Here is an 11,714-nt window from a genome sequence, read left to right as displayed (position 1 = left end):
TTAACACTGTGTAACAAAGAGATTCTCCTAAGACGAGCTATGCTTTGTGTTCCCAGCCTTTAGAAACAATAGGCTACACAGGCAAGACCAGGTCCTTTTCTCTGTAACTCAGCTCTGATCAGGCATCAGTGGAGCTCTGTTGATTTATGCCAATCATGCACCTGGCCTTTATTCTCTTTGATAGCATTTCAGTGTCTCTTTGGAAGATTGACCTATTCATTCCTTTTTAATTAAATAATGATGATGATTATTAGTGTTTTTGTGGTGTCTGTTTTGAATTAAATTTGTTCTGAGTACACACATCATGTCAGTTTATCTCCTGTGATAAATGTACATAGAGATTCAATGATCACATGTCTTCCTAAGTGACTGAGAAGTGGGAGCATTTCCTTCCTCTGATATGGCAACATAAAGTTACAAGAAACCAAGTATTTACAACTTAGCAGTTCAAAATCCGGATTTACTCTTTTGCGTTCAGGGGTTATCAGAAGGGTTTTCTTTCTGGCTAGTGACAGCACAGCAGGATCACTCAGTGAAGTTAGTTCTGATTTAGAGCAGCAAGAGGGAAGACTAAGCCCAGAGGGCCCGTGCGGGCTTGCCCCTTGCTGGCGTGCTGAGGCCACTCATCAGTGCTGCCTTCATCACTGTTATTTGTCCGTCAGAGTGTTTTATTTGCTTGGTCTCTTCGTTTCCAGCTCTGTCACTAATGTGAATACCATTTGCATTGGGTAGAGTTTACATTTATGTAAATTTACCTAGGAAGGGTTATCTTAGGTCTTCCAGAGACTGTGTCCTGCTTTCTTGCATTACAGTTTTATTCTTCAATAAAAATTCTTTATAAACCTTGGCAATATCTTAGAATATATATTTATATGCTTTATGTAAAATTTTCTGCAGGTTTTACTAAAGTGCGTGAATGAAAGTCCTGTGAAGTGGTTAGATCTTTCCACTAAGCCACTGAACTTTGGATCATGCCTACATATTTTCTTGGAGAATTGCCCAGAGCTCCTTTAGCTTCTTTAATACTTAGGTTACTCCCTCCCCAAGGGTACATCATTACCTTTGATTTAACTGACTACAGCAAAGGGAAAGTTACAATTTCATTACTTGACACCTTGCTCTCCCAGGTAAATATTATTAGCTGAAATCCTTATCTTAGCCAGAGGAATTGGTAGCTGCGCATTTTACTAACTCTCCAGGTTTGTAGCTCCCAGCCAGTAATTTTGATCAGAAAGTAATCAGAAGCTTCTAGAATTAAGATTTATGGCAGGTGCTATTACATAAGAATGTAACTCCTATATACCAAGTAATATCTCATTCTCGTAGATCATGGCTCCTTACATTATTAACACTGTTAATTAAAACTGTATCTGCAAAAGTTGGACACAGAGCCATTTATTTCAGTATCCTCTAAAATTATTTTCTCCACTACGTCTTCAAGCCTCAGAAAACAGATCTCCGAACAGTTCTTTCTGGATTGAAATTCTAATCATGACAGTATTTTTCTATACTAATTTATAAGCTACTGAGATTCCTATGCATGTAATTATTCATTCTTAACAGTGTATAGTTCTTCTGTGACAGGAATTTTAGTTAAGACAGGCTCATGCACAACAGAGAAATCTATTGCTGTTCCAAGTTTAAATATAACTGAATAGAGACGAAAGATCATGATGCCAGCTAACTCTGTCTTTTTATTCTGTGTAACAATGCAGCAGTGCTCCATCTCTATCAAGGAGCAGGTGACATCTTAACAAAAAAACAGTGTCGCCGGAACAGCTCACATGTGCTTCACATTCACAACAACCTCTAGGAAACGCAGGCACTGGCTGAGGCGCCAAGCAGTGACAGGAGTGTGTTTAAAGCATATCTTATGCCTTTTGAATGCTATCAGCTGCAAACCTGGAGATGCTGCATGATATGCACACGGGTCAGAGTTTGGGATCCTCTGTAGCAATGAAAGCAGAAATCGACACAGAGAAAATAAGGACACATTGGTTATCTTGCTTTCGATTCTTCATAGTCAGAGGATGCTTCACTGCAGTTCTGGCAATGACCAACCCCTTGCAGTTTTGCAGCATCTGGGCCAGCTGCACAAAAGAGGTTTATGCTTGTGCCTTCCAGTCTTAATGCCTTGAGGGAAGCTGTAATTGTATTGTGGCACTGTCCCATTTAACATAAAGTGGTTTCTTTTGCCAGGAACATCCACTTAATGTATTTTTAGAAAATACAGACAGATTTACAGAAGACTGGACCATTGTGCTCTAAGTTTCCTTGCAGCACTGGAGAAAGATGCAGCAGTTTGTAAAATGAGGAAACCACAAAGAAAATAGTAAGAGACAAAAAGCAGAGCAAGAGTTCATTACAAAGCCATAATGCACTATCAAGTATTCAGTGAGACCACATTTTTCAGGCTACTCTGCTATTTTATGAGGGGTAAAAGGAAGCAAAGGGGGGATAAAAACAAATACCACGCTGAAGACTCCAGAATATCCAAGGCTACAAGCAGGAGGAAGGGCTAAAATGAAACCACTCACAGATGAACCCAGACAAGTGGTTACAAAACTGGAGAAAGCTGACCCACTCAATTCATTTTGCTGCTGAAAGAAATGAAAGGATGAGGGCGCTCTGCATTTACAGGAGAGCTCCACAGTAACAAAAGCACAGACCTTCAAGCACAGATAAGGGAACATTGTGAAGACGTTTTACTTGGAAGCTTTTGTTATTAGAGACTTAAGTATTAAGTAATTTAGAAGCAGAAAGTAAAATTAAAAAATGTTTTCCTTGCATATGCATATGCATTCTACTGCTTTCAGCAACAGTAATTGTATATGTCTTTCTACAATGCCTGTGATCTATTTAATTTTATTTGCCTGCAATTCTCAATGTTAGGCTTATTAACTCTCTTTCAGCTCCCATTATAATCTGGCTGTGTTTTGTAGTTACAATAAATGGGAACTCATGGACCTTGGTGTCATCCACCTCAAATCATGATCCTATTAAAGCTAATCCAAATTAACTGAAGAAGAACTCTTTGCCCTTGATACGTAAATAGACAAGAGAGAGGCTTGGCAGTGGAAAATGAGTGTGCTTTAGTCTAGAAATAAAGTCTTCTTCTTTATATATTTGATTTGGGATTCAAATGAGCCATTTATGACAATCTAAACATACTATTAAAGCGCATGATTATTTAGCAGTGTGCTCTCAGTTCATTGAACACTGTATTTGATATTTTTCATTAAACTTTTCAAAACTTTTCTCAGAAGCTTGACTTTAAAGAGGTACAAACAATATAGCAAAAGTTAACCAACAGACATTGACATATGCATTGTCTTTGGTTACTACTCTTAATTATAAGATGAATGACACTGTTTCAAAATACAGGCTGCGATATCTTTGCACCCTTGAACATGAGCAATGAGCAATAATGCAGGCTGAGAAAGGATGGCCAAAGTTAAGAGGTTTTACTGTTGAAAATATTAGCATTACTTCAAGGCTTGAAGAAAATAATAAGGAAGACTACAGAATAAAAAATTTCAGGTAAAGCCTCTCCTGATGGAAAGTTAATTACTTTTATTATGATACAGGAATGGATAGATTTGGATGTCCATCTGAAATAGTCAGAGGAAAATAATCATGGAAGTTACCATCAAATGCCAACACTCGAATGACAAACGCCTTGGAAATACTACTCATAACAGTAAAAAAACATGACAGGGTATTTACCAAAGGCCTCACATTGCTATTTATTCACTTAACTTTTCATCTTACTACAGGATTTGTTCATTTTTTGTCTGTTATAAAAGGTACTGGGGGAACTGACTGTTTTCACTTTAACAAATACCTTCCTTGGTGAACCTGAACAGAAGGACTCTTTATAGTTGAAATTATGTCTACCATTCATGACTTGAAACACTTGAAAATTCAGGCTCTCGTTTTCCAGTAGATATTTCCCAGTGAGAAAATTCAGAACATTCTAAGTACAGATCAGGCAATGTATGAAATATAGTTCAGTGTCCATGCGGATTTCTTCAAGTGATACAAATTCTTTATCAGACTAATCTAAATAGGACAACGTCTTTCCTCATATAAAGATTATCCACTGGATTTTTTTGGATCAAAAAGCTTTTTAGTAAGTGTTTATTAGCCTGATGTAGATTCATCTATGTTTCTCAACAACGTGTGACGCCTGACTCTATGGAAACAATATGACTCAAGAAACTGAAAAAAAAACCCAAAGCTAAAAAGAGAGACTTTTCAACACTTTTTTGTTACGTATTAGGATCATACTGGAATTAATGCTTACTCATCATTATTACACACATTTTCTCAAGTCTTTATACATTTTTTCATTTTTTTCTAGTCAGCATTAAAACTACTTCTGATAAAATAAATTCAAATGGAAGGGAACTGAAATCCAGGACTGGCTCCAGGCTGGGATGCAAAATCTTTGCCCTGCTTGTTTTTCTCTGGGGAGAGGAAGGGAAAAAGGAAAAGGCTTTTTTGTGACTAGGAAAAAGTCACTGAGATGTTACTGGAGAATGGCTTGATAAAGTTTATTTAACTGTTCTTCCTTTCCCCTCACGGGAATTGTCAGTGCCAATTAAGGCCAATAAATCAGTTGAGTATTCCAACAGTTTTCATCACCTGAACATTTGGCAATACTTCAAAGGCAGGGAGCATTACGCATAGAGAGGATTTAGTTGTTGCCATCTGAAAAGATCCTTTCCAAAGCCATGGCCTCTAGGTAGATGGGTGTTACCTTCCAGAGGGCCAGGCAGCCATGCAGGAAACACAATTTCTGGAGCGCATCTCCAGAGAGAGGGGATCGGCTGTTACATGTCCATCGTCTGCTTCCGCCAGGCCTCACCCCAGCGCAGTTTCATCACATCCCATTCCCCCAGCATTAGTTTTACAGCTAGAAGACCTCCACACAGACAAAGAAAGGGACCAATCTGCCTGTAACACAATGGCCCTAAAAGACGAAGCAACGAAAGGTTTGGTGTGAGCAGCTTTCTGACCATTTTGCCATCACAAGGACCTGAAACTGCAAGATTTTCTAAGGAATTAACGACCAAAGCCATAAGGGCTACTGACCTAGCATCTTCTTCTATTAATCCAGCTAGCAGCTCCTTCCAAACACTTACACTGAGGATAAGCTGCTGAACCTTGGGCAAAGAGGCACAGCAAGACGGGAGCAAACGGGAGCATATTTGGGAATCGGTGGGAAGCGGGGTCTGCTTGTATTGCTATCTTCTCCCGCCTAGTGGCCAACCGTAGAAAAAGCTTTAATTTTTAAAGGGAGAGATGGCATCAGGGAATGGGGGGGAAAAAATACCATCAAAAGGCTGCTTCTGAAGGACAGTGGGAGGAGAAGCCATGTCAACTCTACTCAGGCCAACCCTTTATCCAGAAAAATAGAGCAATAAAGCTGTGTTCTTTCGTCCATGGGTCATGATTGTGGCTCTGAAGCTTACAAGAAAAATTATTCTCTTTCAGAGGTTTTTATATAACCAAATCCTAATAAGCAGAGGTTATGGACTCCTGGTTATCCAGGCAAAAGAATTTTTAAAGCTACGGAAACATCTGCATAAAGCAAGCAGGATTTAGTTGCCTGTAAAAAGTGCATAAAGGACAAAAAAAAACAGATTAAAATAACCAAACAAGAAAATGGACAGTTTACAGAACATACTGCATTTATTTGGCCCCCAAATTCCTAGCATTGTAACAAACTCCCAGAGTTTCACTCCTTAAAGTGCTTCAAATTCCATTTATATTATTATTATTACTTTTAACATTAATGTACATTTCTGTATAAACATTCTGTTCATCACTCCAAAGAAATTTATATTTTTATAAAAATTCTTTATATTTGTGGATCAAATTTGCTCTCAAGATGACCAGCATTAAGACAAATTTCCAAAATTAAGACACTGGAGTTACTCAATACTATGCTGTTATGAGTGAGAGCAAAATTTGGCCCAGTAGGTGTATACACAATCCTGTTTTAGATTTTATGCATCTATTTTCAAAAGACACAATGGATTACCTTGGAAATCAATAACATTTAACAGGGAGTTTATCAAATCCAATACTTTCAATTTGCTTTGGCACAGTCCACATCCAGAGGATGCATTTGCTCACCAGCCATTCTGAATAACCAGCCTGATGACAGTGACACAGTCATCAGGAAAAGGGAACCCACATTGCATGAATTCACAAAGTACTGAAGTAGTGTAGTGAGTAGCGTAACAGTGAAGTTACTTGGCAGGGCATCCATGCAAATTCACTACACCATGAACCTCTGAAATTTTGTTGACAGAGACAGGTTTGTCATTTATGTTAATATTCCGAAGACAGCCAAAAAATGGATCTTTAACTGGAAGCCATGGTGTGGCCAAATTTGCTGCATAAAACAAAGTAAAAAGATCACATTAATAACATGTGAATGATTTTAAAGAACATTAATTACTGCAAACCTTGCAATGTTTTGATAATGTACTCTTAGATCCTTTCTGTTAAATGTAGTAAGAAACAAAATTCCCAAGATGCAGTGAGCTATTTTCTACTGTAGATAAAATACTTAGAATATTTTTCCATGAATCTATTTTTCCATGATTTGGCTCCAAATATGACAGGATTTGACGAGCATCTGAAGTTCTTCATTCTTCTTTCAGTTTGAGGACCTTTTCCTCATGATCTGTCTTAGGAGAAGAAACACCTCCCGTGTAGTTGTATTCTCCCCTGCTTCCCATCTGAGTGAAAACTCTCTCAGTAGGAGCACCGCTTCCCATCCTTTCTATCCGAACTTCATGGGGAATCCCAGCACAGAATAAAGACACCAAGCCCTAGCACTTCTGAGGCAGTGAGGCGCCCAGCAGACGCTCCTTTTCTGATGAAGCTGAACTAACTGGAGATTTGGGTGTTAGAGCTTTGATTTGATCTTCGAACATCTGAACTGGATTCTTTTCAGGTGAAACTAAACCAGAGGATCCACTCCAAGAACATTCGCCTAATGCATTCCAGCCACTAATAGGCAGTCAGCCTGTTTCAGACAAAAACTAATCAGAAGTAAAGCTCCCAAAACATGCATAGCGTACATGCTGGACCCTCAGCAGTTCAGATCTAGTTCTCTCTACAGATCTGTTCCTTTTGCACAGCACTACTTGCTAGGTAGATAGAATCTTAGTCTCTATCGAAAAGAAGTTGTTCAAGAGAAGAGAGGGAATGATACAGGACTACATGCTTGAGTGGGACCTTTGTACTGGAAAGGAATAAAAAGCCAGTAGATAACTGAAAAAGTAAGCAGCAATAATATTACCTGGAATTCTGCCGAAGTAGAGTGGCTGACGCATATGTCTAGGAGTAAAGGGTAGAAGTCCAGTGGTATAGTTACTCTGTGTGCCTACCTCTAGCCGCATGGTGTTCTCCTTCTGAGAGACTGTGAAGAAACAGGTAAATGAGTACTCTTTCTCAACCCTATTGAAGAATTGGCAAGATATTACACTATTTTAAAATGCACCTGTCTTCTTGAAGCATAATTCATAGAAAAAATACATTTTATTCTAATTCAAAGCCAGACTGATGCATCTAGATACTCTGGGGCTAAATAAACATGCCCTGTCTGCCCTGCCCCCCACCCCATGTAATGCCCTGAATTAACACAAAACACTTATATTGTTCTAAAGAGCATTCTCAGAATAAACAGAAGTGAAATGATTAGTAAAAATCTGGGTGTGCAAAGCTCTGTGTCCACCCGCCTTTCCAGTCTCAGAAGAACTGGCACGATACAACATACCTGCAATTGTATGCCACTGTCCATTAGACAAAGATTGCTTAGGTGTGACAGATGTCTGAAACTCTCCAGCCCCATTATTTCCTGTAGCAATGAGCTGTAAAACAGTTATCTTTTAAGGTACCACAGTAAAGAAAAGAGCAACAGAAAAATAGAGGACTTTAAGTGATTTACTGGGGAGATGGGTTTTATTTAATTTTAAGAGTCACAATCAGTGTATTCATATCACAGAAATGATCTTCTCCAAGAGCAAACTAAATTTCCCTAGTAGAATCCTAGGAGAGGATATTTTATAAATTGCACAAGCATAAATGCACACTTTTGTCTCTCTTTGCCCCTCAGTCTTACAAAATTATGCTAATTCTTTTGACATAAACTCATTCCTTGTGAGCATATTATTTTTCTTCAACATCTCCCTTTCAAATTCTCTTTTGCTGTGATGCTTACAACAAGCTTGATAATGGTCAGGTGACAGACAGGCTGAATCCACTTCCTATCAGGCTGACTGATGGTGCCTCATTGACCTTTTATTCCATCCTGTTGCTTTCTGTCCACACACACCCAGCATGAATCTAAGTTACTGCTGAAAAAAGTGGTCTTGCCCTTAAGGAGTCGCCAGATGCTGATGCTCCTGCCTTCATGTGCTCAATGTGCCTTGAACCAGATGAGTGTTCTGAGTGAAACTAACCGAAAACAACAAGAAATAAATAAATAAGTCAGCCATCTCAATTCCCTAAGCTGGTTCACTGGTGCCTGCCCTAGTGATGGCCAGGAACGGACAGCTATGTCTGGGGAGAAAAGGGTAAAGCTGACCCTTTCTGCAATTAGGTGGACTCATGCTGGTTTAAACCATATCTTGAGACAAGTTCTGTGGAGCAAAGACTAGCCTTTTATTTGATGTCTCTCCAGCAGAGAGCACAGTGGTTTTGTGGTCCAAGACTCACATTCTGAAGCTGTTACATTATAAAAAAACAACAGTGATAACAACCACTATCATCACTCATCAGCTGGAGGCAAAGATGCTAAAATGAAGCAAGACTGCTCAAATTCTGCAATGGACATAGATATGAGCTGCATCCGTACCTTAGCCAAACAATGACTAAAATAGGAGTGGGAATAAGCCATGGAGTCCTGTGGCCTCTGGCCAAAAGCCCAGTGGGCTTTTGTGAAGGCCAAGAGATCCAAGAAGATGAAGATTGTGGCCTACTGCTGACTATTGTGAAGAGAACATGTGCAAGCCAGTGTGCACACAATGGAAGATCCTTATGCAGGCACAGAGACAGGTTTCATGCTCAATTTTCCATAGGATAGTTTTAAATCATTGGAGGAACCACATGAGGAAGTTGTTTAATGTTAAATGTATAGACAGATGTTGTAATAAGTCCAGTATTCAAGGTCAGATTTTTTTCTGCTGAATGATGGCAATAGAGCTGAAATGGAAACAGAGCCTGTAAAACTTACCTTTCCTCCTTCTATGTAAACAGTCAAGTAGCTGTCTTGCTTGCTTCCAGAATGGAGCAGTACACTTGTTGAGCTCCTTGGTTGAATAGTAAATACAATCCTAAAATCCAAGCCCATCACCAAATTATCTGTAAAGAATAAAACAGTAGGTAAAGGAATGACCATAGGAGAAGAAGAACATGCAAAAAATGTAAAAAAAAAAAAAAAAAAAACCCAAACCCTTGCATATACACATTTAAGACATAATTCCATATAAAATAATCTCTACACAGCTTACCAATGGTGATATATCCTCCTTCATTAAAGAAATAAATCCCAGTTTCCATGGGAACATCCAGACATGGAAGTACACCATTTTTTTGCTGAGGTATATTCATGACTTTTCCGTTCATCTTGAAATTCTTCAGGCAACCTTTGAAACCGTTCACTGGCATAATCTGAAAGCATATTTCAAAACATGAATACTAAAGCATGATGACAATCTTTTTAGTAAGAACATCTAGTATTTCTTTTGTATTGTTCGACTGTAGAAAACCAGCTGTCTTTAAGTGCATCTAAAACCTGTCTCTGATGCATTGAAAACATATGCTGAGATTAAAACAAATATCTTGAAACATGAAAGTAACAGCTCATTTTGAGTTAATACAACTCCTGCTTGCAGAAAAGTTGCTTCCCAATGATGTGTCAAAAAGACAACACAACAGGAGTTGAGAGATCTCAAATATATCCTTCCTTTCCCAAGATGCTGCGTATTCAAATCTGACTTTATAAAATGCCTTGCATCATCAATTGTCCATTATTAAAGTAATAGGGACAACATGTATTTCAGATTAAAATCAGGTTTTATGTTCATAATTCCTTAATATGAAGGATTCCCTTGCTCCTCTACTGAATACCATTAAGCCCATTAAAATAAATATTTTGTAGGAAGACTGTATCTCTGGAATTAAAAATGTGACTTTGGCCTTTTCTATTTCTTAAAGAACAGAAATGAAAACAGCACATGGTTATCATCAGTGTCTCAACAACACAGGCTGAAAACAAGGGTCCAGCTGATAGCTGTGTGCACAACTGAGGAAGAAGATCTATAATGAACAGTGCTTGGAAATATCTCTCAAACCTTTTCACCATGGAACTCCGGCATATTAATACTTTCACATGTAATTAATGCAGTATGAGTGTATGTGAGTGGATGCATCAGTTATTTACCTGTCTTTTCAGTGATGGCAACCCTCCCAAGTAGATCGGTGGCTTAATGCTGGTGGCAGAATCTGTTGCTAATCTTCCATGCTGTGCCCTTAGACCATTGACAACAAGATGGATATTCTTCCCATCTCTGCTGAATACCACCTTGGCAGGGTGCAGACATAACAGAATGAGAAATCCCAAGCCCAGTGAAAGTCACCGGAGCCAGTGCTCCAAATAGCGAAAAGGTGTTTTTAGAAAAATTAATCATATATGGTACAGCTTTAAAGCAAGAATATACTTTTCTGTCAAGTCTGAAACTAGCAAAAATAGAAATGGAAGTAGTTAAATAAAATGCTTCCATCAAGTATCAAGATGGTTTGAAAACCAGGAGCACCTTGCAACTCGACCATTCAGACTTTCAGGGATCCATTCTGGTCACCCTTGCTGCAGTCTGTGAATGGAATAATTGCATTAGCTCTCTGGGTGTGACAAAAATCAGAACACTGCCTGCTACACCTACACCTCACCATCTCCAGTATCTTAATGATCCTTTTTGGAGAATTTTTCTTTAATTTTAACACAGTATTCTTGAAATATTTAAACTGAAAATTACATGTTAGGACCTTAAGTCACTATAAGCTCTCTCACAACAGATACCTGTCAACCACATGAACTTTCAGCCATATGAATTAATTTCAGATGCCCAAAAGGAACAATTCCATCCTTTCCTTCCCTTCCTCTGCCCAGTAACTTGGAAATTGAATAGGTTGTGCCTGCTGAATGCTAGTTGTGGTCTCACCATGGTTCCTGTGCCATACTACTTACACTGTGCCATTGCCCATCATGGTATTTAGTATCAGTTTTGATTTTGATTCGTTTTCCTCCAGAAACAAGTGAAAAGACAAAACGTCCTTTTGAAATGTGGAGTGCCATGTAAGAGTTCTCGAATTTTTCCTCCACAAAAAAAATTAATCCTCTTGATGATCGAGTCCGTACATCTACAGAAAAATGTAACCTGTAGTGGAAAGAAAGCATATTCAAGTGTAGGTCTATTTTGTTAATTGTTGTATCCTTTCTGTCCTCCAGAAAAATGCCAGTGAAAATCCATTTGGGAAATGCAGAATAGCTTTTGGGTAGAATCACTGTTCTATACTCTTTCCATTTCTGAATGTGGATGAAAGTTGGCATATTCAGATTTAGGACTTGGCATCAATACGCAGTATAGCTGTCGACCCCATCCAAGTCAATCATACAGCTTTGTGTGGGGAAA

The 11,714-nt window shown here is 38.6% G+C and overlaps 1 protein-coding gene across 4 annotated transcripts in view; it reads right to left on the bottom strand.

Moving 5' to 3' along the window:
* Positions 1-5,678: 5,678 nt before the first annotated feature.
* LAMA3 (laminin subunit alpha 3) overlaps positions 5,679-11,714 on the bottom strand; it is a 123,423-nt gene continuing 117,387 nt past the window's right edge. Inside the window, exons 68-74 of one of the 4 annotated variants that reach the window (XM_064507308.1) lie at positions 11,270-11,459; positions 10,466-10,606; positions 9,534-9,693; positions 9,257-9,384; positions 7,799-7,892; positions 7,322-7,441; positions 5,679-6,406 (exon numbers count right to left, since the gene is read on the bottom strand). In XM_064507308.1, coding sequence (XP_064363378.1) covers positions 6,261-6,406; positions 7,322-7,441; positions 7,799-7,892; positions 9,257-9,384; positions 9,534-9,693; positions 10,466-10,606; positions 11,270-11,459 — 979 coding nt within the window. In that variant the 3' untranslated portion in view covers positions 5,679-6,260. The other 3 variants (XM_026122781.2, XM_064507309.1, XM_026122782.2) reach the window with 3 other exon arrangements.

This window comes from Dromaius novaehollandiae, chromosome 2 (genome assembly GCF_036370855.1).
Source record: "Dromaius novaehollandiae isolate bDroNov1 chromosome 2, bDroNov1.hap1, whole genome shotgun sequence".
Classification (NCBI taxonomy): Eukaryota; Metazoa; Chordata; class Aves; order Casuariiformes; family Dromaiidae; genus Dromaius; species Dromaius novaehollandiae.
Note: the sequence above shows the minus strand (reverse complement) of the source record. Positions and strands in the feature narration are given on the sequence as shown.